This window comes from Triticum aestivum, chromosome 4A (assembly GCF_018294505.1).
Source record: "Triticum aestivum cultivar Chinese Spring chromosome 4A, IWGSC CS RefSeq v2.1, whole genome shotgun sequence".
NCBI lineage: Eukaryota > Viridiplantae > Streptophyta > Magnoliopsida > Poales > Poaceae > Triticum > Triticum aestivum.
Genome location: NC_057803.1, coordinates 339,704,250 through 339,727,273, shown reverse-complemented (window position 1 = coordinate 339,727,273; position 23,024 = coordinate 339,704,250). Strand labels below are relative to the sequence as shown.

The window sequence follows — 23,024 nt, the reverse complement described above, 5'->3', positions numbered from 1 at the left end:
AGGTAGTCAACGGCACATTTGCCCAAGATACAACCAACCTATTTGTAACCCTAGACACCGTCCCAAGATACAGTCGACCTATTTGTAACCTAGACACCCCGGTATCTATATAAACCGCGGTACGGTACCGTAGAGGACAGATTCATTCACATACGATCTCCCAGTAAACCACCTGTACTTTGTACCCCACCCCATCCATAATCAATTACCTATTCGAGAGGGTCCGGACCCGAATAAATATCGGTGTCCCCTTGTATCATGTTACCATCTAGCCAAGACTACCAGATCGAGACCCCTTACCTAAGTTCTACCGGCTTTAGCTCCGACACCAATGAGATCGCTCGTCTACGACTTGGCGCCACGGCCACCGCGGACGACAGTCACCAAGGCACTCTAGTGTAACTTTATGTGTTATGCATAGTTGTTAAATCTACCAAACACCGTGTAGTGCATCAACCCAGCCAAACCAAACATCAGGCAAAAATTACTCCCCTGATGCAGCCAGCCTATATGAAGACTACCAAAGGACCAACTGAGTCACATAAGCAAGGAGGTAAAAAAATGATGCGGACTACCAAAGGTTTCTACTTCCTTTGAACGAGGCCACCTGCGACCTCGACTGAGCAACACGCATGTGCAACACCACTTAGGGTGTGTTTGGTAGTTATTCCCACCCTAGTATAGTTGTTCCCCTTTGAGACATGCTTAATCTAGACATGACGAGTACATGCATCTGCAGTTGTTTGGTAGCAATGTATGTACTAATGCATGTTGAGCTAAGACTGTGTTTGGTAGCCTGCATCAGACAAGACATGGTGTGCTGATACGGTGTTTGGTAGCCTATATGAGGTAGGCTGCATGAACGAATCTTTTGCCATACGTTCGATGAGATAATCTAAACAATTCAAGCAATAAAACATTACCACGCCAACATAATCTGAATGATGATAATGTGAAGAAAAAAATCAACAATCAACATAAGACATAATAACCATGAATTGTAGCAGTGCATCACTAGATTTATATTACATTAGACATAATAACCATAAATTCTAGTAGTGCATCAGTAGATTCATATTACATAACCTCATTCGAAATGCACTTTATAATAGTCATTACAAAAAGGATAGTCTCAACAAGCACCAACTAACACGAACTCAAAGAAGATTAGGATTAGCTTTCAAGATACATTTGAACGATGCTTTACGAACTTCATCATTCATCTTCACAAAGTTAAGACCTTTTGCCTTATGTTCTGTGAGATAATCTAAAACAGTTAAGCGATCATTTTGATCAAACATAGTAAGGTCCATGACAGCCTTGTACAAGTCAGGGTGTGTTTCAGCATGGCAAGTCTTGTTGATAGCACTTGCAATCTCACGCATAGCATCAATCATGTCGCTGCACTGGATTGAGTCCTCAGTCAAACCTGATGCCCTCTTTCTCTTCTTATTTGAAGTAGGTGAAGGGTCCTGAGTGGCACTGGTTTGATGCCCTCTTTCTCTTCTTATTTGAAGTAGGTGAAGGGTCCTGAGTGGCACTAGCAGTAGGAAATACGAAGTTAAACCCAGAAAGATGTTGCAATACCTCATCAGTTGTTCCTTGCCCCTCGACATTGGGTTTATTTTTGTCTTCCACAACAATAGGCGTTCCCAGTGGCACACCGGTGGCCATTGCATAATTCCCGATGGCTTGCTTATTAGCAAAGCAATTTTCCATATAGTTGTAGTTCACAAGTGAGGAATTGAGCAATTCAGCATCTGCTGGATGATCCTACAACACCATTGTTTGAACATAAGTAATTAACAAAGACGTCATTTCAGCAATGAAGCATCATCATATGACCAAAGTAATTGACTACAACATCATTTCAGCTATAAAATCTATTCATTTCCAGAACTACCATCTTCTCATCATCCCAGAGTGCCCCATTTAAACCCTTCAAATAAACAATCCTTCATTTTCTTGTAAGCATACAATCCAGCCACTAGACCAACTCCTCTCACAATTAGTTGTCTTCGTTTTCTTGCCAATTCATCCATCTGTGACAATACAAACAAATAACAGAAAACTTAGCACACCATAATTTTTTCTATACAGCAACAAGGGCTCTTCCCTGTTCAAGGTCCCGAGCCAAGGCAGGAAGACAGGGTAGGGGAAGGAAGAGAGGAGGGCGGAGGAAGGGAAGGAGGGGGCGGATCTGCTACCTCTCCCGTGTCAGGATCTACTCCGACGACGGCAGCGAGTTGAGGCCAGCCAAGAGCAAGGGCGGGCCGGCGGCCAGTGGAGGGCCGACCGAGCACAAGGGTGGGCCGGCAGCGAGGTAGACACCTTCAGCAAGGCAACGGGGAGATCGAAGAAGGGGACTGGCGACAGGGTAGGTAATCACCAGCAGCTAGGTCGAGGAAAGTGGATCAAGATGAGAATTTTCTCCTATACGGTCTCAGCCTCGCTCGCTCCCATTGTGCAGTCTTAGCCTCGCTCGACCCGGCAGGCCTGTCTGGGGTGCTTTGACTCAGCTATGCTGAGGCCCTTTTTTGCATCGGTTGGGCTATGCTCAAGCGAGCCCGCGCACTCTACCAAACAAGCAAAAGTGGGCCGGGTAGGGAACTTTTTGGCCTATACACTATGCATGCTACCAAACAACCCTTAGGGCCAGTTCTTTTGGGCAATTCTCCAAGAATTGACCCCCTCCCCAGCTTCTTCCAGAATTGCCACTTCATCTTTTTTTACAATTTCTAGCTAGTTAAGATCTAATTAGCCAGGAATTGTAAGAAAATATAGTGGCAATTCTGGGAGAAGCTGGGGAGGGGGTTAATTATCAGAGGATCTTCTATATCTAAATAGCTAACCCTCACTAACATATTTCTCTCAACATGCAAGTATGCCACATCATCAAGCAACATGCATGGCAAAAGGCCCACCACAACATGCATTCATGCACATGAAAATGTCCACCTCAACATATGCCGTGGGGATGTGTCCTCATAGCTGCAGTCGTACGTCCAGTCCACGGTAAACGAACCACCCGGGCGTCGAGCAGAAGGTGAAGTCTGGCGTACAAGCTCGCACTGCCACCAGAAATCGAGCAGAAGGTGGGAAATCTGGTGTACAAGCTAACACTGCCACGGGAAAGCCGTATCCACCTGGTATTCTGTCTCCCAGCATTCGCGCCTGATTACACGCTCGTCTTCTCCGAGCTTCCACGGGCACCTGATTTGACAGAAACTACCCCTGCTTAGGGAGGCGATTTTGAATCACCGTATGGTCAAGAGGGGCACCTCCGCCATGGTCCAACTCACAGTACACTGGTCTTCACTCCCGAAGACAACGAGGTGCTTCGCCAGCTGTTCCCATCGGCGCCAACCTGGGATGGGGCTCCTCAGCGGTTCCCATCAGCGCCAATCTGGTATGGGGTTCCTTCTCGAGACGAGGGCAATGTCACACTGGCACTTCAAAGTCAAGCACCGACCCACACCCCATACGGGTCATCACACTTCCACGGTGTGGGTAAAAATCACACGCTTCTACAACAAAACCTGTCTAAGGTAGGAACATCAGAGGACATCGAATCACCAAAAAAACACTCGAACCCATGGAACATTCTCGCTCCAACAAACCACTTGCTTCTGGGGTACCTGGGCACAAGGAACAAGGGAAGAAATACTATTCTCTTTTGTCCTCTTCAGCCTCATCATCTTCCAAGCTGAAAGCACTGCTAACACCAGCATTTCTGTCTTTGTCGATCTTTACCATCCCCACATCACCATCAGACCCTTTTGTCAGAGACTGAGCCTCATCATCGTCATCGTCGACAGTTTCGCCTGAATATGCATATCTGGACAAAGGAATCATGTGTTAGTTTGAGAGTAACTCCTAGTTAACCGTTTTCTTACGACCTACACCCTCAGTTCCTAGATATAAGATGTTTTGGCAGTTCAATTTAAACTGCCAAAACGCCTTACATTTATAAACAGAGGTAGTACTTAAACAAACCTAGACTATGCCTCTTATACATAGTGAACACCTAGATTATGCCTCGTATACGTAGTAAACACCTAGATTATGTCTCTTACAAGGCTCCAGACCATTGAAGAAGCAAAATATCTACCTTTGTGAGCTTTGGGAAGGTGCCCACAAATAACATATCACAATAAGCAAAACAAATGCAAGAACGTCCCAGAAGGCTGTTATGATCCAGGCACTCTGCCATCTCTCACTAAAGGGATCTGTTGCTTTGAAATAGACCTGCAAAACGAAGCCATGATAAGACGACAGGTACCAAAAATCAAGGCAAAGACCTTCAGATTAATTAAGATAGCTTAGTGACTGTTGATCAATGATCAGCTAGAAGAACTCATTTTGCAAACAGACCATAATGAAAATTTTGTCTCTCGAGTTCACAACAATACTTGGCACAAACAACGCCAGAAAATGGTGAAGATAATAGAGGCTCATAAATTTGCATATTTTCGACTAATCTATCAGCCTATGAACAATGCCACATGCATGTGATGAGGATCAAAACTGCATACTGCCCATCAATCTATTTCATTTCATGCCTTTGGTAGCCAGAGTAATAAGCATATACGAGCGAAAGCTCATTCATTTAGACACACATTAAAAAAAGTCAACACAAAAAAAAACATCACAGTTTTCACCAAGGAGACATGTTGATATACAATACCTATCACAATCTTGAATTATTAAACTAATCTTTCTTCTACAACTTATCGGGTGTCTTATAAGACTACTGACGTGTGATACATATTATTCAAAATTTGCAATCCTGGCAAACATTTGAACTTCCTAAACATAGAGTTACAATTTTAGACAACTGATGTTCAGCTTTGGAAACCAAGGGCCTGTTCGGATCTCCTCCGGCTCCATGCTCCGCGAAGTCCGTGTGCGGAGCCGGGTCAAACATTTGAACTTCCTAAACATAGAGTTACAATTTTAGACAACTGATGTTCAGCTTTGGAAACCAAGGGCCTGTTCGGATCTCCTCCGGCTCCATGCTCCACGAAGTCCGTGCGCGGAGCCGGGCCAAACGACCTAGCTCCAAGAAGCCAGCTTCGAGAAGATGTCCCGGGCTAATTTGGAGGAGTCGGAGAAGCTGGGAAATCCCAGCACCACGAGAGTTGATGGAACGCCTCCCTCACACCGTCAAGTGGAAAATGGACGGTTCGGTAAATTTCAGCCAAATTATGCTGGACTGCCACTAAAGTGGTCAAGCCGGCCTCACCCCACTCAACCAGCCTCCTGTTCGTCACTCCAGGGCGCTGCTACCATCCCGCAACCTCAACAACGCCCAGCCGCCACCCCGCCTACTTCCTCCTCCTCGGGTGCAGCCAGATCCAGCGGCACGCCTAACCCCACCAGCCAATCACAGCACGAGCATCATCATCAAACCGCATCATCATCAAACCATTGAGTGTAATCATCAAACCGCTGAGGTATAAGCAGACAGCGCCTCATGGTAAGTGGGAAGAGCCTCCTCATAGGCCAAGACCTGTTGGTCGTAAGCACGAACCGCAGCCTCATCAGCAAGCTTAGCTGCATCCTTAGCAGCCCAAGGAACATCCACAGCAAGAGACGGTGGCGTCAGCGGAATAGGAGTCACAAGAGGGAACCAAGCATGGCGGGCAGGGGACCTCGCCAAAAAGAACACCGCAGAGACGAATGCCACGCATATGGATGTCTATAAAGGCAACGAACTCGGTGTACTTAGTACCCTAAAAAATCATCTGGCAAGGATGGTGACATAGCCCGACAATGTAGACATCCTTTTTTTATCCTCAACCAATTCAAGGCAAAATAACGAGTGAGGAAGCAGCCACCCGAGCGAGGAGGCCCGACCCAGCCGACTCAGCCCAGCCAAATGAGCTAGGAAGCATCAAGTGCCGGGCAACAAAATCCGGCAGGAGGCGCCGAAATCCGGAGGAAGACTGGTGGGCTCCTGCAAGGGACGGCGAAATCGGGCAGCATTTGGGCGGGATCCGATGGGATGGGGATGGCCCAACGGGATATGGCAAGTGACAACTAAAAGGCATGATCCGGCGGGCGGCAGGTGGAGTTGACTAGGGCGGCAGGATCCGACGAGGTGGAGATGACCCGAGGGCAACCTCCAAGGCAGCGTAATCCAGCAGGGAATCAGTGGGGCGAAGCAGAAGCCATCCGGACGAGCAGACGGGGCAATGGCGGTTGACCAGACGGTGTGAGGTGAGCATCACGCGAACATGCGGGTTGAGAAAAACAGTGATGACTGGCCAATACACTCGGACAACAAAAGGCAACGGCGGCGCGAGATCATATCGCAAAAGCACGAGTTGCGTTGCACACGGGCTCTAATACCATGTTAAGAAATATGCAACTTTTGCATGTAGTAAATATGCAGGAAGGCCTTATACAATAGGAAAAATACACAGGCTATACGTGGAACATAATATAACTCTTAACAGTCGTGACCAACACGATCGAGGAGCCCCACTTATCATGAAAATATTTAAACGAATTACGTAAAACAATTTGTACTCCAAAATTTTCTTAATAAAACAACCTATACTTACCTAATACTGACGGCCAATTCCTATACATACACAACTAGGACTCTCCATAAGTGACTACTGCTTCTTTTAATTAACTATATATATAAATACATCCTACCACCCTGAGGTAGTTACCCCACATGCGGACACGGATTTTTGGGACATGGTGGCAAGCGAGGATGGAATCTAGGCAGTCCATCCATGCTATAAGATTAGGAATTAATATAGTGATTGAAGGAATACCCAAATGATATGTCAGGTTAATTCGGCAAATACGCGTACATGTGTTGGTAGCTAGCCATCTTAAATGGAGCTGGATACACACGCATGCACATGCAAAGTACGGTCCTGACTGTTATGTCGTGTTAATGTGACACAGACAATTTAAAATGCTGGTCGACAGTGTTTAAAGGTGGATGTCTTGAATACGTACGCCTTGAATGGCATTTAACAAGTGTGGCCCTTCCGTTTTTGTTCTGGTTTGTTTTGCCCAAGTTCTTTTTGCCTGTGCATAATTGAGGTGTACTGCTATATTCGTTCATCAGATCTATGCGTTCATGTTAATGGTGTAGTATTATCTCGCGGATGATGGATACCTCCCTAAGAATGAATGTAAACAACATACACGCATTGCGGTAATGAAAACATTCACGGGAAGGTAACGCAAAACAGGTCTTTGGTTCTGAAAGTTAGGCATGATAGAATTAGCGCAGGCAACTGGAATACTCCTACACTGTATAACCTTCTTCAACCTGCTAGCTGGGAGAAGATAGAAGGTGACCATGGCATCAAGCTCCAGCGACAGCAGAAGGTTAAGCGTCTGTTAATGTTTTCTACTAGCAAGACCTCTGAGAACATACCCAGCCATTACATTCAAGGCAGCAGATCAGGGGAGAGAACACCCTCGTCGTTCTGTCCATTTAGTAGAGTTGATTAAGTAATGTGAGACATACAGGAGGAGCACTTGAGACTGCGAGAACTAGGGAAGAGGATTACTGAAAGGGCTGCGGGATGCAGACTAGTGGTCTTCTCCAAATAAATGAAAAATTAACTCCTCTCGTCAGATTGGTGGGCCACGATCACTAATTGACTTTAGGAATACTTTGCCCTAAGAAATGCATATACCTGACGAGTGTATTACAACTGCACGAATCACGCGGGAATGGGCGGGTGTGATATCGACCTCGCGTGGCACCATGTCCACTCGTGATTTATCGCCCCATATGCCTCATATATATCAATTTATCATTTTAAATATGTTCATATACTATATCTAAGATATTTCAAAACAAGTTACATGAAAAAATTGCATATGAGCCCATAGTTTTTGTTATATTTGTGAAATACGTACATGTACGTAAAAAAAGTATGCTCAAAATATGATACATACTACCTAAAAAGTAGTATATATACTCCCTCCGTTTCTTTTTACTCCGCATATAAGATTTGGTCAAAGTCAAACTACACAAAGTTTCACCAAATTTATATATAAAAATATGAACATCTACAATATTAAAACTATATAGTATGAAAATACATTTCATGGTGCATCTGATAATGTTGATTTCATATTGTCAATGTTTATATTTTTTAATATAGAGTTAGTCAAACTTTACAAAGCTTGACTTTGACCAAATCTTATATGCAGACTAAAAAGAAACGGAGGGAGTACTACCTAAACATTGCTATATACTACATACTACACAGTACATACTCTCAGTTATACTACATACAACATACAAAACGCAAGTGGTGGTAACTACCACTGATGGTAGTAAACATTTGTATAAGCATACATACATACATACATACTCCCTCCGTCTGGAAATACTTGTCATCAAAATGGATAAAAGGGTGTGTGTGTGTGTGTGTAGGGAAAATGGATTCTGCCACCTAGTGGTAACTACCACCAAAGAATCCACCGTTAGATCTGAGCGTGTTTTTTTTCTTAGATCACCAGAGTCATGGCGGGTTAGACTAGGTTCCACCAACCCGTTTGGTATTATATTAATTATATTTATAGTAGATTAGTTGGTACTTATCCACGGCGTACTGATCGTGAGCTTATCCCATAATTTGGCTAGGTATATAACTACCATCGAACAACCTTGCTAGCTTTTAGATATCGATCTGGCCGGCCGGCCGGCCGCATACATGCACCGATAAATGATCGTCTTTTGTCCCTCAATCTACACAAAATTTGTTTTGACCACCGATGTTGACTGCAGCCAACTGGATCAGGAGGAGGAGCTCGGATACATGTTTTAACAGATCCATGCATCATCAAAGCATTCATACTGTTCTTGATTGGTTTCATTTTGACAGATTCTTGATTGTTTTCTTATTTTTTCTGGCTTCTGTAGTCACCTTTTTTTTTGCGAGAGGCTTCTGTAGTCACCTGCAGCCATGTGTACATGGTACTATGATTCATTACGGCGAACGCTGCCTGCTCCCGCGCGGCATGGAGACGACGATGTATGGCTTCATCTCTAGCACGGCGACAACATATGGTTGGTTATCATACTCGGCGCCAACAGCGATGATAGATTACTTCTCCGGATTGGTGGCGGGTGGCGGCCACGACGACAAAGAGTTGCGCCGACATGGCTGCTCCAACGTGGTGGACGGCGGCAACGACGACGAAAACTATACACCAGTTCTGACTTCGCCGGCGTCCTCGCGGCGGCAACGACGACGAAAACTATACACCAGTTCTGACTTCGCCGGCGTCCTCGCGGAGGCGTAGACGGTTCTAACTTTTCTTTTCTCAGGCACGAAGAAACATCATCGCCGAACAGCTAGCCGATCATGAACCCTGGCCAGACGGAACGGATGTCGTGCTAGTCAGCTATACGAATAAAGCCATAGATCGATGCTTGCTACTCTCCATGATGCATCATACATGCATGACATATTGACATTACATCTGCATCATGTACGTACATGCCATGTACTTCATCTGTTGATCAGTTGCATCTTGTAATGACGTAAAACATACTCTTGTATATCTATACTCCATATTGTTACCTCTCCTTTTACATACTTTTGTATGGCTGCTACAAAAAAACTATTTTATGTGTGATCATTGCAACTGTATTTGATTAAATTTCGACATCGACATGGCTTGCTGATACATGAACTAAAATACTTTATAGTTCATACTATATATTTCATACTCTAGAAAGATCATATATGTTAATAACGATATACTCCGTACTCTTTTTAGAAGGACGAAAATGTAATTCATAACGTGTTAGTCCAACAATAATACTCCATACTTCACACTCCATACTCCATGCTCCATACTTCATACTCCATACTCCATACTTCATACTCCATACTCCAAAAAATATATACTATAAACTCCATCTCTAAGAAAACTACAGTATATACACCCCAAAAGGTTATTCTATATTCTCGACACTCAATAAAAAGTAAATATACACATACTTATTATTCATGCGTGGATATGCTCCAGTCTTTGTAAAAATATCATATACTCCATACTATTTTAAAACTCCTAATTCATTTTGCATGTATATATAATCCAGACAACTTTCTGTGCAAAAATATTTCTGAATTTTCTCTCCTTTATTGAGTGAATATGCTCCCTCTCTTATGATTGGTCTACATTTGATAATTTGCACGTCATGTACAAACACCCCATAGTAAGTTTAGGAAAATTGAAAAAAATATGTCATACAGAAAAAAAAAGTACATGCTACTAATTCATTTTTGTAGTTGCACGCTTCTAATTCTTAATGGATAATATACATATACTACATACTCATTCCAAAGTAGGATAGTCTGATTTTGCAAGGAGTATAGAGTGGACCTACTATGCACTTATCCATTCGAGTGACGTGCATGCACGCGGCCAAGAAATTAGCAGGTCGTTGTAGGTTGTTACGTAAATTGAGCTAATGGATCCTACTTACGTAAATTATTTAATTACTAAATTGAATTTTCTAGTTTGTTAGTTGAGCTAATGGATCCTTGTACGATCCGCTAACCCATCTGGCTTGCACAGACTTGGAGACACATGGCAGTCAAATAAGTAGGAGGTAACTACCACTGCTTGTAGATAAAATTTGTCATATACATGTCAAATATAGTATCTGTCAATATTGTTAGGAAAGCAACTTGTCTTTATTGAAGGCCCAAGGGGCATATATACATTACACATGACTTGAGGTGTAAGGAAACTAAACATAGACTAATAAGGACTCCTAGACCAATAGTAATACTCCTTAACACCCCCCCCCCCTCTCAAATGCAAAGCATAGGCAATAGCATTGCATTTGAAGAAGTGTAATACTAAAAAAATGATAATCCAAATCCGCATCTTGAGTGTTGTCGTAGCATGAAGAGTCTTCAAAACCTGTCGAGTCGCCAAAGGGGATAAAGATGAGATGGCACATCAGATGAAGACACCGCATCAATAGAAGATACAAGAGAAGTATGAAGAGAAGATGGGTTGTCGAAAGAAGATGGCACATCAAGAGAAGAAGCATTGCTTAAAGAATCATGGCCCATGAAAACCGACGGCGAAAGAAGCACAGCGGCAAGAGAATGGGCTTAGATCAACAATGCATAGAGAGGCCACATAAATCCTATACAAAGGACAATGACCAGAAAAAGGGTGACGGACATAGGTATGGTGGACTCACATGACATGAGAAAGCACAAAATATCAACGGATTTGGTGGACGCAGCGGAAATTATAGAAAACAAGGAAGCTAAAAAGCACACATGAACTAGATACAATGGCAGCAGAAGAAAAAATCATGGTGCCAAGGGCCAAGACCAAGCAGAGCACCCGTGTTGCGCTCCTGACTATGAAGAGGGCCAAGCAGAGCTCCCATGTTGTGCTCCTGACTGTGAAGAGGGCCAAGCAGAACTCCCGTGTTGTGCTCCTGACTGTGAAGAGGGTGGTCTCTCTGAGCTAGAAGAGTCAACAGCAAGACCAGCAGAACGTGGTGAAGAAGAACCCGAAGCTACAAGTAGACACTTAAGTCGCACAATATCCTGCTCAATCAGGGACACTGATGAAGGGGTCGAAATAGAAGCACAAGTCCTCGAAGAAGATATTCGCCCCTGGCGCATGTGCCGCTTCTTCAAAAAGCACTCAGACTCGGGATGATCATCCTTGTTGCAGTAGCCGCAATGAGAACGAGAGCGGCCCTCACCACTAGGAGAAGTGGGCAGGAGTGGCAGAGCACTGAAGCGTGAAAGTAGACGCTTAAGTCGCACAATATCCTGCTCAATCAGGGACACTACTGAAGGGGGCGGAATAGAAGCACAAGTCCCCGAAGAAGATATGCGCCCCTGGCGCATGTGCCGCTTCTTCAAAAAGCACTCAGACTCGGGATGACCATCCTTGTTGCAGTAGCCGCAGTGAGAACGAGAGCGGCCCTCACCACTAGGAGAAGTGGGCAGGAGTGGCAGAGCACTGGAGCATGAAAGAGGCGGTGTAGTAGAAGCTCGAGCAGCAAGCACAGAGGGAACCTCAAATAAACCGGCACCACATAGGCGAGTCTCTTCAGCCCAAATCTTAAGAAAGCGCCTCCATAAGAGCAATACAGCTACGGGTAAACAACTGAGCGCGCCGTGGCTCAAATTCTGGACGAAGTTGAGACAAGAACTCATAGACGCGATGAAACTCCAAGTCGGCCCGCACAGCTTGGCAACACTGACAAGTACGACAACCAGCGATGCCAAGGGAGTCAAGCTGGCGCCAAATGGCAGAACTCTGTGAGTAGAAATCATCAACAGTGGAGTCACCCTGCTAAAGAGCATGCTCCTGGCGAACCACAGATAGATACAAGGCATCACCGGATGGTTGATAGCGCTGGCAAAAACATGTCCACATTGCAAAGGCGGTAGCGAGGCCCATAAGTCAGAGGCAAACTGAGGCAAAACGCTGGAAGTGAGAACAGCTGCAGCACGAGCATCATCATCAGACCACTGAGTGCAACCAGCTAGAGCATCACGGTAAAAGTGAAGGGCCTCTCATAGGTCAAAACCTGTTGCTCATAGGCACGAGTTGCGGACTCATCAGCAAGCTTAGCGGCATCCTTAGCAGCCTGAGGAGCATCCGCAGCAAGGGACGATGGTGTCGGCGGAGTAGGGAGCCACGGGAGGAACCGGGCGCGGCGGACAAGAGACCTCGCCAGATAGAACACCCCAGAGACAAATACCACGCATATGAATGCGAAAGAAGCCAACAAACTCACATGTAAGTTTGTACCGTCAAAAACCACCGAGCAACGAGGAACGACGACATAGCCTGATGACATAGTGCCTGTTTTCTTTACTCAAAAGCAAACCAGCCACAGATGGAAGCCGGTACTAGCCACCCAACAAAGTCAATGGAGGCAGTCAACAGAGGCAGCAAACAATGGGAGATCCGCGTCCGCTGCCTAATCCTGTAGAAGACGAGGCACCGTGATATGCTGCAAGATCTCACTGGAAGCGGTGGAACACGGCGACCGGCGGCGGAATCCGACTAGGGATCACGAGAGACAGCGGCCGGCGACGGGATCCGACTGGAGGACAGCAGATCGAGCTCAGCTGGACGGGACGCCTACGAATCTGAGCGGAGCAGCCTGGGAATCAACAGATCAGGGCGTAGCACAGGCCGGGCGGGTGGCTGACTGGAACCGGGCAGACGCCACGCGTGGCTGGAGACGTGCAGCCGAGGCAACCAAAAGGAGATGAGCGAGCATAAAAGCTAGCAGCAGCCAGACATGAGCAGATCACGTCGGCGAGGAGATAGGATCGAGGAAAGATACGAGATCGATACGAAACCGATCGGTACGAGCACGAGTTGCGGCATGCGAGAAAAAATAACCTAGGCTCTAATACCATGTTAGGAAAGCAACTTGTCTTTATTAGTCTAATATATATATATATATTACACATGACTTGAGGTGTAAGGAAACTAAACATAGACTAATAAGGACTCCTAGACCAATACTAATACTCCTTAACAAATACATACATATATATATACACACACACACACGTATAGGGAAAATACATCCTACTACCAGGTGTAGTTACACCCATGTCTCATATATTACCATGTTGTAGTATATACACTACTTTATTATTTTTCGTATGTTAGTATACTATATCTAAGATACTCCAAAGTGAGTTCTATGAAAAAATTGCAAGTGAGCCCATAGTTTTTATTGTATTTGTGAAATACGTACATATTTGTATGTAAAATTTAGTATGCTCAAAATATGGTACATGCTACCAAAGAAGCAGTTTGTATTATCTAAACACTCTTATATACTACATACTACACGTACATACACTCTGATATGATAGAGCATGATTGGTTTGATGCCAAAAATTGGCATGCCAACATTTGGCATACATGATATGATAGAGCATGATTGGTTTGATAGTGTTTGGTTGGTTACCAATTTTACTTGCCAACCTCACAAGAAGTTGTCAATTTTTGGTCAATTTTGATATTGCCAATTGTTAGCTTGCCAAGTATTGGCAATGCCAAATGTTGGCATCAAACCAATCATGCTCATAGATACTACCTAGAACGTACGAAACAAAAGTGGGAGCAACTACACCCGGTAGTAGGAAAATTTTGTCTTTTCCTGCCGAGCAGAGTGCTTCGCCCAACCTTTCATCATTTTCCTGAGCATCATTCCTTGAAAATCGCCTTAAACTGTCCCACCTTTTATTGACTTATCAAATATACTTGTGTTTTCCTTGGTAAGCTATTAAGTGATTACAATATAAAATCCTAAAATATATTTAGGTACGTAAATTACCGGTAGGATCTGATAAACATGTATACAATCATACTAATATGTACATGTAAATCATGGGCTAACGTACTAGAATATTTATACCCAATTGCAACGCACCGGCAATTATCTAGTTATACATTAAAAAACTTAAACCCTTCCCCGTTCCGATCATTTTCGTCCAATCCTATTGATTCTAGGGTATACCCATGATAAAACTGACAAAATCGCCGATCTCTCCAATTGTTAGGATCATGGGACGACTTGGTCTCCCTTCCTATCCATACCCTAAGCCACTTTCATCTGATACGATGGCCCCTCTCCCATGGTCATCGCCAGTGGCGTAGCCAAGCCCCAGGCTACCAGGGCCATGGCATGGGGCATGGCAGCTTGTCCCTTCATTGATTGTAGCTTGAGAAACACTATTTCGCATTGTTTAGCATTGTAGCTAGGCTGTTGGCCCGGGGCGTATCTCCAACCTGGCTACGCCTTTGGTCATCGCAGCCGGCAAGTAACGCGTATAAGCACGTCAGTTCCTCGACATGGAGTTCTCTCGGCGCGGCCCTTCCGCTCTCTCTCTCTCTCCTTCAACCACACCATCAAACATCCAGTCCAACGTAGTATGCACACAAGTTCCTCGTTTGCTCCTCTGCACGTGAGGCTGGATCAGTATTTCATCACCACTGAGACAGACGAATCCCTTGCCTTCTCAGCTCAGCCCGAAACACATCTACCTCTCTTATTTCTCTTCGCTGCGGCGAGCATTGTTGGGCGACAGGCAGGCATCATAGACAATGGGCTTCGTAGAACTCTCCCCTTGCAATCGCCTGACTGAGTAAGAGTCGCATCCATGGGGAAGCAGGAGGTCGTAGGCAACAACTTGACAAAGAAATAAGCAGGCAGAGGATGGTCGATTGAAGTAGGGAAGAGGAAGTCAAAGGCAATAGCTTAAGAGAAAATAGCGGGGAAGAGGATGGCCGACGTGTAAGCCTCGCCGCCGAGCAAAGAATAAGGTGCAAGTTTCTGTTGTCCGACCACTCCAGTGCTCTAGGCATATGTGAACTGCTTCTCATTAGGAAGATGTATGTATGTGCTCACACTGGATCTATCTATATTTTATGTGCAGACCATCAATGCTAAATAAGCATTTAAAATTGGTGTTGCATAGTTTGGAACTTCGATATGTACAGGCTAGCTACTAATGCTATGGTGCTTTCTTAAAAGATGAACTGCCAACGTATTGCTGCATCGGCTATATCTATCTTAGATAACCATACATTACTACATGTACATTGTAGATGGTCAAGAAGATGTATAGTTGGAAAAATACATTACATGGGCTGTTATATTTGCTTACCTAAAGAACAAATTTATTTTTATGCAAGATAATCACCCTTTATAAGCAAGAGGTTATATGAACCATATACTTCCATCCCATCCCTCTAACCAAACACTAAGATTGTATCATTCCGGTATATCTAATTATTAACTTTAGTTGTGTAAGGTGATACCTAGAGAGAGTGGTGTCCCTCAACATAAGCTTGTAGTGGCTCACTTCCGCTTTCGGATTTGTGTTCAGCAGGATAAGCATGCCAAAGTCACCAGAACGAAGTGGTGGAAGCTCAAGGGGGAGGCAGCTCAGGCTTCTAATGAGGGTGGTTATTAAGGAGGGCCGTTGGGAGGGAGGAGGTGATGCAAACAATATATGGATGAAGATGTGACTTGCATTCGTAAGGTGGCTTCAAAGGAGAAGAAAGACTGTTTCAGATGCCTGCACCTGGATTGGAGTGCAGACAACATAGAGGAGTACAAGGTGGCAAAGAAAGCCGCAAAGCAAGCTGTGAGTGAAGCAAGGGGTCGGGCGTATGAGGACCTCTACCAGCGCAACAAGAAGGAAGGCGAAAGGGGCAACTATAAGACGGCCAAGGTCCTAGAGAGGAAGACGAGGGATGCCAACCAAGTCAAATGCATCAATGACGGTGCAGATTAACTCCTAGTGAAGGACGAGGAGATCAAGCATAGATAGTGTGAGTACTTAGACAAGTTGTTCAATGGAGAGAATGAGAGCTCAACCATTGAGCTGCATGACTCCTTTGATAATATCAGCATGCGTTTTGTGCGACGAATCCAGGAGTCTGAGGTCAGAGAGGCTTCAAAAGGATGAAAGGAGGCAAGGCGATGGGCCCTGGTTATACCCCCATTGGGATGTGGAGAGGCCTCAAAAAACATAGCGATAGTATGGCAAAATAAACTTTTCAACCGCATTTTTCGGGCAAACAAGATGCCAGAAGAATGAAGGCAGGGTATCTTAGTACTCCCTCCGTCCGGAAAAGCTTGTCCCAAGCTTGTCCACCAAATGGATGTATCTAACACTAACTTGGTGTTAGATACCAACTTCAAGAACAAGGGGGGTGTCCAAAGTTATACTAACAACTGTGGAATTAAGCTGGTGAGCAATACACTGAAGCTATGGGAGAGTTATTGAGCATCGCTTAAGAGGAATGACAAGCGGGACAAAATTTCAGTTTATTTCATGCCTGGTAGATCGACCATAGAAGTCATTTTCTTGATACGGCAACTTAGGCGAGATACAGGGAGGAAAAGAAGGACCTGCATCTAATGTTCATTAACTTGGAGAAGGCCTACGATAAGATACCGCGGAATGTCATGTGTTGGGCCTTGGAGAAACACAAAGCCCAACAAGTACATTACCCTCATCAAGGACATGTACGATAATGTTGTGACAAGTGTCCGTACAAGTGATGGCGCCACTAATGACTTTCCTATTAAAACAGAACTGCACCAAACCATTTTGCCATGGCTTCAAACCATTTTGCCAGGGTAAGCTTTGAGCCCTTATCCTTTTGCCATGGTGATGGATGAGTTCACAAGGGATATTAGAGCCACCAATACTATCACAGTAAGGGGCTGCCAAACCATTTTTTACATGTCATTGATGTTTATCTAAGCAGGCCAAGACTGATGCATGTCCGTGCATTGAGTGTGATAGGTTGCATTGAGTGTGATAGGTTGTCCTGATGTGCAAATATGAGGATGCTGCAGTCCATTTGCGGAAGCGGCGCAACAAAGCGCATGACGTGAAATGCTTCTAGTTATATCATGTGATCCCCACACCTACGAAGGATGGGACATCACACAAAGACATATTGGCAGCAATATTTCCTAAGAAGGCAAATACAGACAACATTTTGATGTGTTCAAGAAAAAAGATACTTCCTAAGAATCACATTAGGGCATGGCCAATGCATAGCCTCAGGGTGATGCCTCGCATGCCATGTAGGATCAGATATCAGGAAAAGTAGGTTCAGATGGGGAAGCGGGATCCTCTGCAAGAGGCGGGTGCTTGGAGAGAAAATGTGTGGTCCAGTGTAAAAAGCTAAAAAGTTGAAGTGGAGAGTAGATATGCATGTGTACTAGTCTTTATTTTCTACTCCTTGATGAGGCCCCCTAGTGGTAGCTTACATTGGGGAGAAAAGATCAATGTAGGTGCCTCAAACCACTTTTTCTCATGGGGCATCTATATCCATATGCCACCATAGTTCATGCCCTTAATGAAGTAAATATTTAATCGAATTATGAAGTACAGTCTGAAGCTGTCACAATTTTTATTGTCCATGTATATAATGGGATTTACACACCTCATAGCCAATCCAGACAACTGAAGCTATGACAGAGACCGCCAGTGCATTTGTGAACTTTCTGTATATATCCAATTTCACAGAACTCCTCCTTGCCTGATGAATAAGAAAAGAAGAAAGCTTCAGTAGCAACACAATATACAGTTTTCTAAATCAGGATCCAACATGCTTGCTAATAAACTTTCAAACAATTAATAAACTATCCTTCTTGCCCTCTTTCTAGACAGACTTATTTCAGAATTGACTCCTCGTGGTGAATCCAAGTTAAGCCACATCACCCCTTAAATAATCCATGAAAATATTAGGAACTCGGATGGCTTAAGAAATAAACTATTACACATGGGCGGCCCATAACTGGGGGTTTCTAGCATACTAATCACTCACTAGACCTAAGTTAGATATGTCTCCTCATGGAATTGCTAGTGCACCACTTTCCTTTTACCAGGATGATAGAGCAATACTTGAGTAACCAGTAGTTTTCACAAACCAAACAGCAGAATAACATAATATGACTTTACCATTACAACATAAAAATAAACACTTTAAACATTACAACAAATGTTCCTCACCTGTAATTTCTCGAGAGTGCGGGAAAGAGAAGTGAAAATCCAAAGTATGAGAAAAGCATCCAAAAATGCATCAGGAAGGACAAGGAAAAGCTTTGCTTTGCCTGAGATGTCATTAATTGTTCCAACATTTTCTGAAATATCCAGTAATTCAGAAGCCAGGAAATATGTAAGCCCAAGGAGTAAAACCTTAGAGGTGAGCCCTCCTAGAGTTGGGCGAACAACACCGTATCCCATGGATATAGAAAGGATCAGTAGACGGGAAATTGTTTTTCTGATAGCGCCAACAGTTACAACCCAAGTTGTAATTCCGACAGGTCGTACACCGCTGCTGTTGAAGTTTAAGTACTCAAAGTACCATAGTGTCATCTCAAACAGTCCAAGAGCAATTACTAGTGTGATCCAATTCTGTATTGGCAGTATATCTCTCCAAAACCTTATGTAATTGCTAAACCAGACAACCATGACTAACAGATAAGCCAGCGACATGAAAACATAAAATCTCATCAGAGGTGCCATTCGTCCCGGTAGGTACCCCCCAGGATTTCTCCAGATTGTCTTCCCACTCATAGCAAGGCCCCTTAGTTTTGGATCACAAGAAATGAAGAACAAGTTGTACATGCCTGTCTTTGTAATGTGAACTTCCTCATCATCCAACTTCACTGAAAGGTGATTAGCACTGAAGTGTGTATCTACCACGACAGGCCAAGCTGGGTCATCAGAAGATGGCCTCCTGATTACTTCACCTTGTTTGCAGCCCTCTAGTTTAGCAAGGTCAGGGGTGCAACAAATGGACCTCTGTCCACCATAGGCAGAACCCCCAATGTTATCCCTGTCAGCTGCTTCAAATAAAATAGCTTGCACCAAGCCTGTACTATGTGCCATTTTTGCATGTGATTCTGCTGATTCTGCGTTCCTCCAGAAAGTAACATTCACAAACCTGTAACAACATCCAGAAAGTAACATTCACAATCCTGTAACAATATCCAGCCATCTAGTTAACAACAAATTCCAAACCACTCCGCTTATCGAAAGAGCATACTACACTTGATTAGTAAGCTCACATCTACAAGTTTCAAAGCAGTTTACAAGCATATTGGTAATCCAGTGAACAAAAGAGTTAAAACACTGAAACAGAAAGAAAACTGTCAGTAAAAGTGAATACTTCATCATGTTCATCTCACCAACATCATCTCAAATACGACACAGGCCAACATACGCATCAACAACTCTCGAATTTTGTGCATAATGAACTGAAAATTACAATGGGTGGGAAGAATGTGGGTTGCAGGCATGCAGCTTGAACTATTAGCAATCCAAAATTTCTTTGAGGCGCATGGGAGCAAGCTAAAATGCTTAATCCACGAGAAACCACGTCAAACTCGAATTAAATGTTAGTGAGCAAGCAAAGCAATGATAGAGCCGCTATTCACAGCCCGTCCAAACGCAACGCGTCACACAGAAAAGCACACACCCCTGGCCTTACTTGATGAAGGAGGAGGCGGGGGCGGCGAGATCGACCCCGTCGGCGACGATGCCCTCGCTGCCGCCGGAGAGGAGGAAAGCGTTGCCCACCTCGCGGAACGACTCGCGCCCGTAGGTGTGGATCGACGCCTCCGCACGGCCCCACCACCCGCCGCCGGCGGCAAGCACGAGGGCCGCCAAGAGCGCGCCGAGGCGGAGGGGGTGGGGATTCATGGGAAGCGCCAGAGATCTCGAGACGAGGGCGAGCGGCGTGTGGGTGTGGGGTGGTGGTGGTAGATCGGTCACTCCGTTGTAGGAGTAGCTCACTGCTATACTTCTCACCGGAAGCAGGCGGCGTGGGGAAAGAGGCGAGCAGATAGGTGGTTGGTTTTATTTGGAAAAATGACTTTTTACTGGTGGGCAAATCTATATCTATATCTTCCCCTAATAATAAGGACAACTCCACCGCGCGACCCTATCTTGTCCGGCCCCGTCCGTTTGGGTAAAAGGAACAAAAGAGGCGGCCCAGCGCGCGGGAGCAAACGGACTTTTGTCCGTTTTGTGTCCGCTTTCGACCCATCCGCAGCCCAAGTTTGCGCCGCTTTTAGGGTGAAACGGACAGCACGCGGACGCACGGGTCGTCTGCGCGTGTCCTCCCCTGGCCCGCCCGTCGGTGGCACAAGGCGGCCCTTTTTCTATCCGTCCCCCTCCCTCCCTCCGGCCGCACCCCCTCCACTCTTCCCCACTCTTTCCCTCGCTGCCACCGTCGCTGCTGCCATTGCAGTCGTGCAGTTCGGACGCGAGCTCGCCCAACCCCTTCCCCTCGGCACCACCGAGCTACCCAACCACGGCCACCTGGTTTGCGCACCCGCCGGCCGATTTTGGGGCGGATCCGATCGGTCTTGAGCTCGACGGCTGTGGGAGGCCGGGCACCTCGCCGGAAGGCCCTGGCAGGGCCACAAGGCCACATGCAGGCAGTGGCTCCTCTTCTAGCCGCTCGGATCTGCATCGTCGGTGGTCCGCCGGCAGATACACGAATGACGGTCGGCCGGGCTCGGTGCTTGCCCAAAAGCTCGCCGGCGCACCGTTGCCACTTATTAAGTGCGACCACTGTCCAAGGATGGTCGTGCGCCGCGTGTCTACAACGCCGGAACATCCCGGATGGGTGTTCATTAAGTGCTTAAACGATGGGGTATGTGCTTTTTTTAGCTTCAGTTTGTGCTCTAGATTTGACTAATGTGCTAACTTCAAATTTTGTTGTGTAGAATGGATGCAAGTTTTGGTATTGGGAAAAAGAGTACATCGATATATTGATAGAGCGAAATTTAGTACATGTTCGTGCACTTTTAGCTAGCATAGAGGATGTAAATGAGACAAGTGCACTTATTGCTAAATTAGAGGCTAGACACGAAGCAACATCTACATCTGGCTTGAAGAAGAAAGGAGGATGCCAGATCGAGCCTCCTCCACAGATCAACAATGAGTGCATCAAGAAGGCCCTAACCCAACTCAAGAGGGCAGTTATGGAAGTTGGCTATCTTCTAAAATGTATTCTTGTTGTTCTTATTTTCTTTGGCCTTGCTTTACTAGTCAAAATGTGATGATGTATTGTCATGTACCAAAAATGAATGATAAAAAAAAGTTAAGGACTTGCAAAGAAAAATACGCGGACAGGATACGGTCGGGATGCGTCCGCGCGCTGGGCACATGCCCACCGCATCCCAGGACACGTCCGGACACGACCCCAAATCCCTACCCAAACGGACAGAATCCAGACAAAACAGACGTCCGTTTGGGGTCGTGCAGTGGAGTTGGCCTAAAGCAGCGATTGCTTCTGATGGATTGGAGGCTTCTGGGCGGTCTGAATCGGGGTTATCGAATAGAGGGAGGCGGTCGAGGCCAGTGTCGGAGATCCTCCTGCTGACGCGGGCATGCTGGGTCGCAGCGGAGGGCGTCGGTGTGTAGGTTCGGGCGACTTGATGCGAGTGTGATGGCGGAGTTCTGGGCTCCATGGTGGCGGCGCCATTGTTGTTGTTTGAGTTCTTCTGTTCAAAAGAAAAGAGAGAGGGTGAGGAGAGAGATGAGATTGATGGTACAATTGGGTGGGAGAAGTGCGGGAAAGAGCTGGCTCACCGGCGGGGTCCTGCTACTGTTGTTGCAGATCGCCGGCGGGGATGACTGGCTCGAGCTACTCGGGTTCGAGCTGTGGGAGAGGGGCGCCTCGAAGGTTGCCTGCTTCCTCGACAAGGGCACGAGGAGGCGCTCGGGCGCGACTGGATCTGGGGGAGAAGAGGACTGTGCTATGCTGTTGTTTTTTGGGGAGAAGGCGATAGTGTTGTGCCGCTGTTTGCACGTATCTGGATGGACGATGGAGAATTGATCTAATCCAGCACATCGTAAATGCCTAGCCGCCTTGCCTGAGATACACACGCGTCCACTAGGAGGTCCCACGCACCGCCACAGCATCTCTCCTGATCCAGTTGTTTATTTTCACTTATCCCCATCCACATGCGACCTCTCTCCTCCATAAGCCTATACCCACACCAAGTGACACGCAAGGTTTTGCTCTCAAAAAAGTGACACATAGGTTTTTTTAACAGGTGGTTGAATCCGAAGGACCCAGAAGCTGTAGTAGATAAAAGAACTACTCCCACCCGGACCCCTATTTCATCTCTAAACGCCTAAAACGCCTGCCTGATCCGGTTAGTGTTCTGTCAAAAAAGTGACTCAGCCAAACCCCTTATTTTCTCCTTAATCATCCGGACTGACTAGCGTGTCTCAAACTTGGACCAAATTTGCGGGCAATATAAAAGTGGCCAGAATCGCGAGGGCACCTTGCTCCACGTCATAGCCATTACAGACTGTTCCACCTATGGCCACCCACTCCTTCTCTCTCTACCCCGGCAACGGCACAGACAGAGGAGATGGTGCCTCACGACGGCGACGCTGTTGGCAGAGGCGGCGGCTAGAGCTCGCGCCCGCTGGGGATGGAGCTCGTGCGTGTCGGGG

The 23,024-nt window shown here is 45.7% G+C and overlaps 1 protein-coding gene across 7 annotated transcripts; it reads right to left on the bottom strand.

Annotated features, from left to right (window-relative positions):
- Positions 1–998: 998 nt before the first annotated feature.
- LOC123086066 (transmembrane protein 87B) lies at positions 999–22,436 on the bottom strand. Of its 7 annotated transcripts, none has more exons than XM_044507764.1 (7): positions 22,149–22,436; positions 20,038–22,060; positions 18,555–19,491; positions 17,986–18,081; positions 4,112–4,248; positions 3,639–3,838; positions 999–1,773 (listed from the first exon to the last, which is right to left on the bottom strand). In XM_044507764.1, exons 2-6 carry the CDS (start codon positions 20,247–20,249, stop codon positions 3,667–3,669), a joined length of 1,554 nt encoding a protein of 517 aa, XP_044363699.1. In that variant the 5' UTR covers positions 20,250–22,060; positions 22,149–22,436; the 3' UTR covers positions 999–1,773; positions 3,639–3,666. The 7 variants fall into 7 exon arrangements, with proteins under 7 accessions (XP_044363699.1, XP_044363700.1, XP_044363703.1 ...); XM_044507765.1 differs by lacking the exon at positions 999–1,773 and adding an exon at positions 2,024–2,042; XM_044507768.1 differs by lacking the exon at positions 999–1,773 and adding an exon at positions 19,616–19,679 and having other exon boundaries at positions 2,878–3,838.
- Between the last annotated feature and the right edge of the window lie 588 nt (positions 22,437–23,024).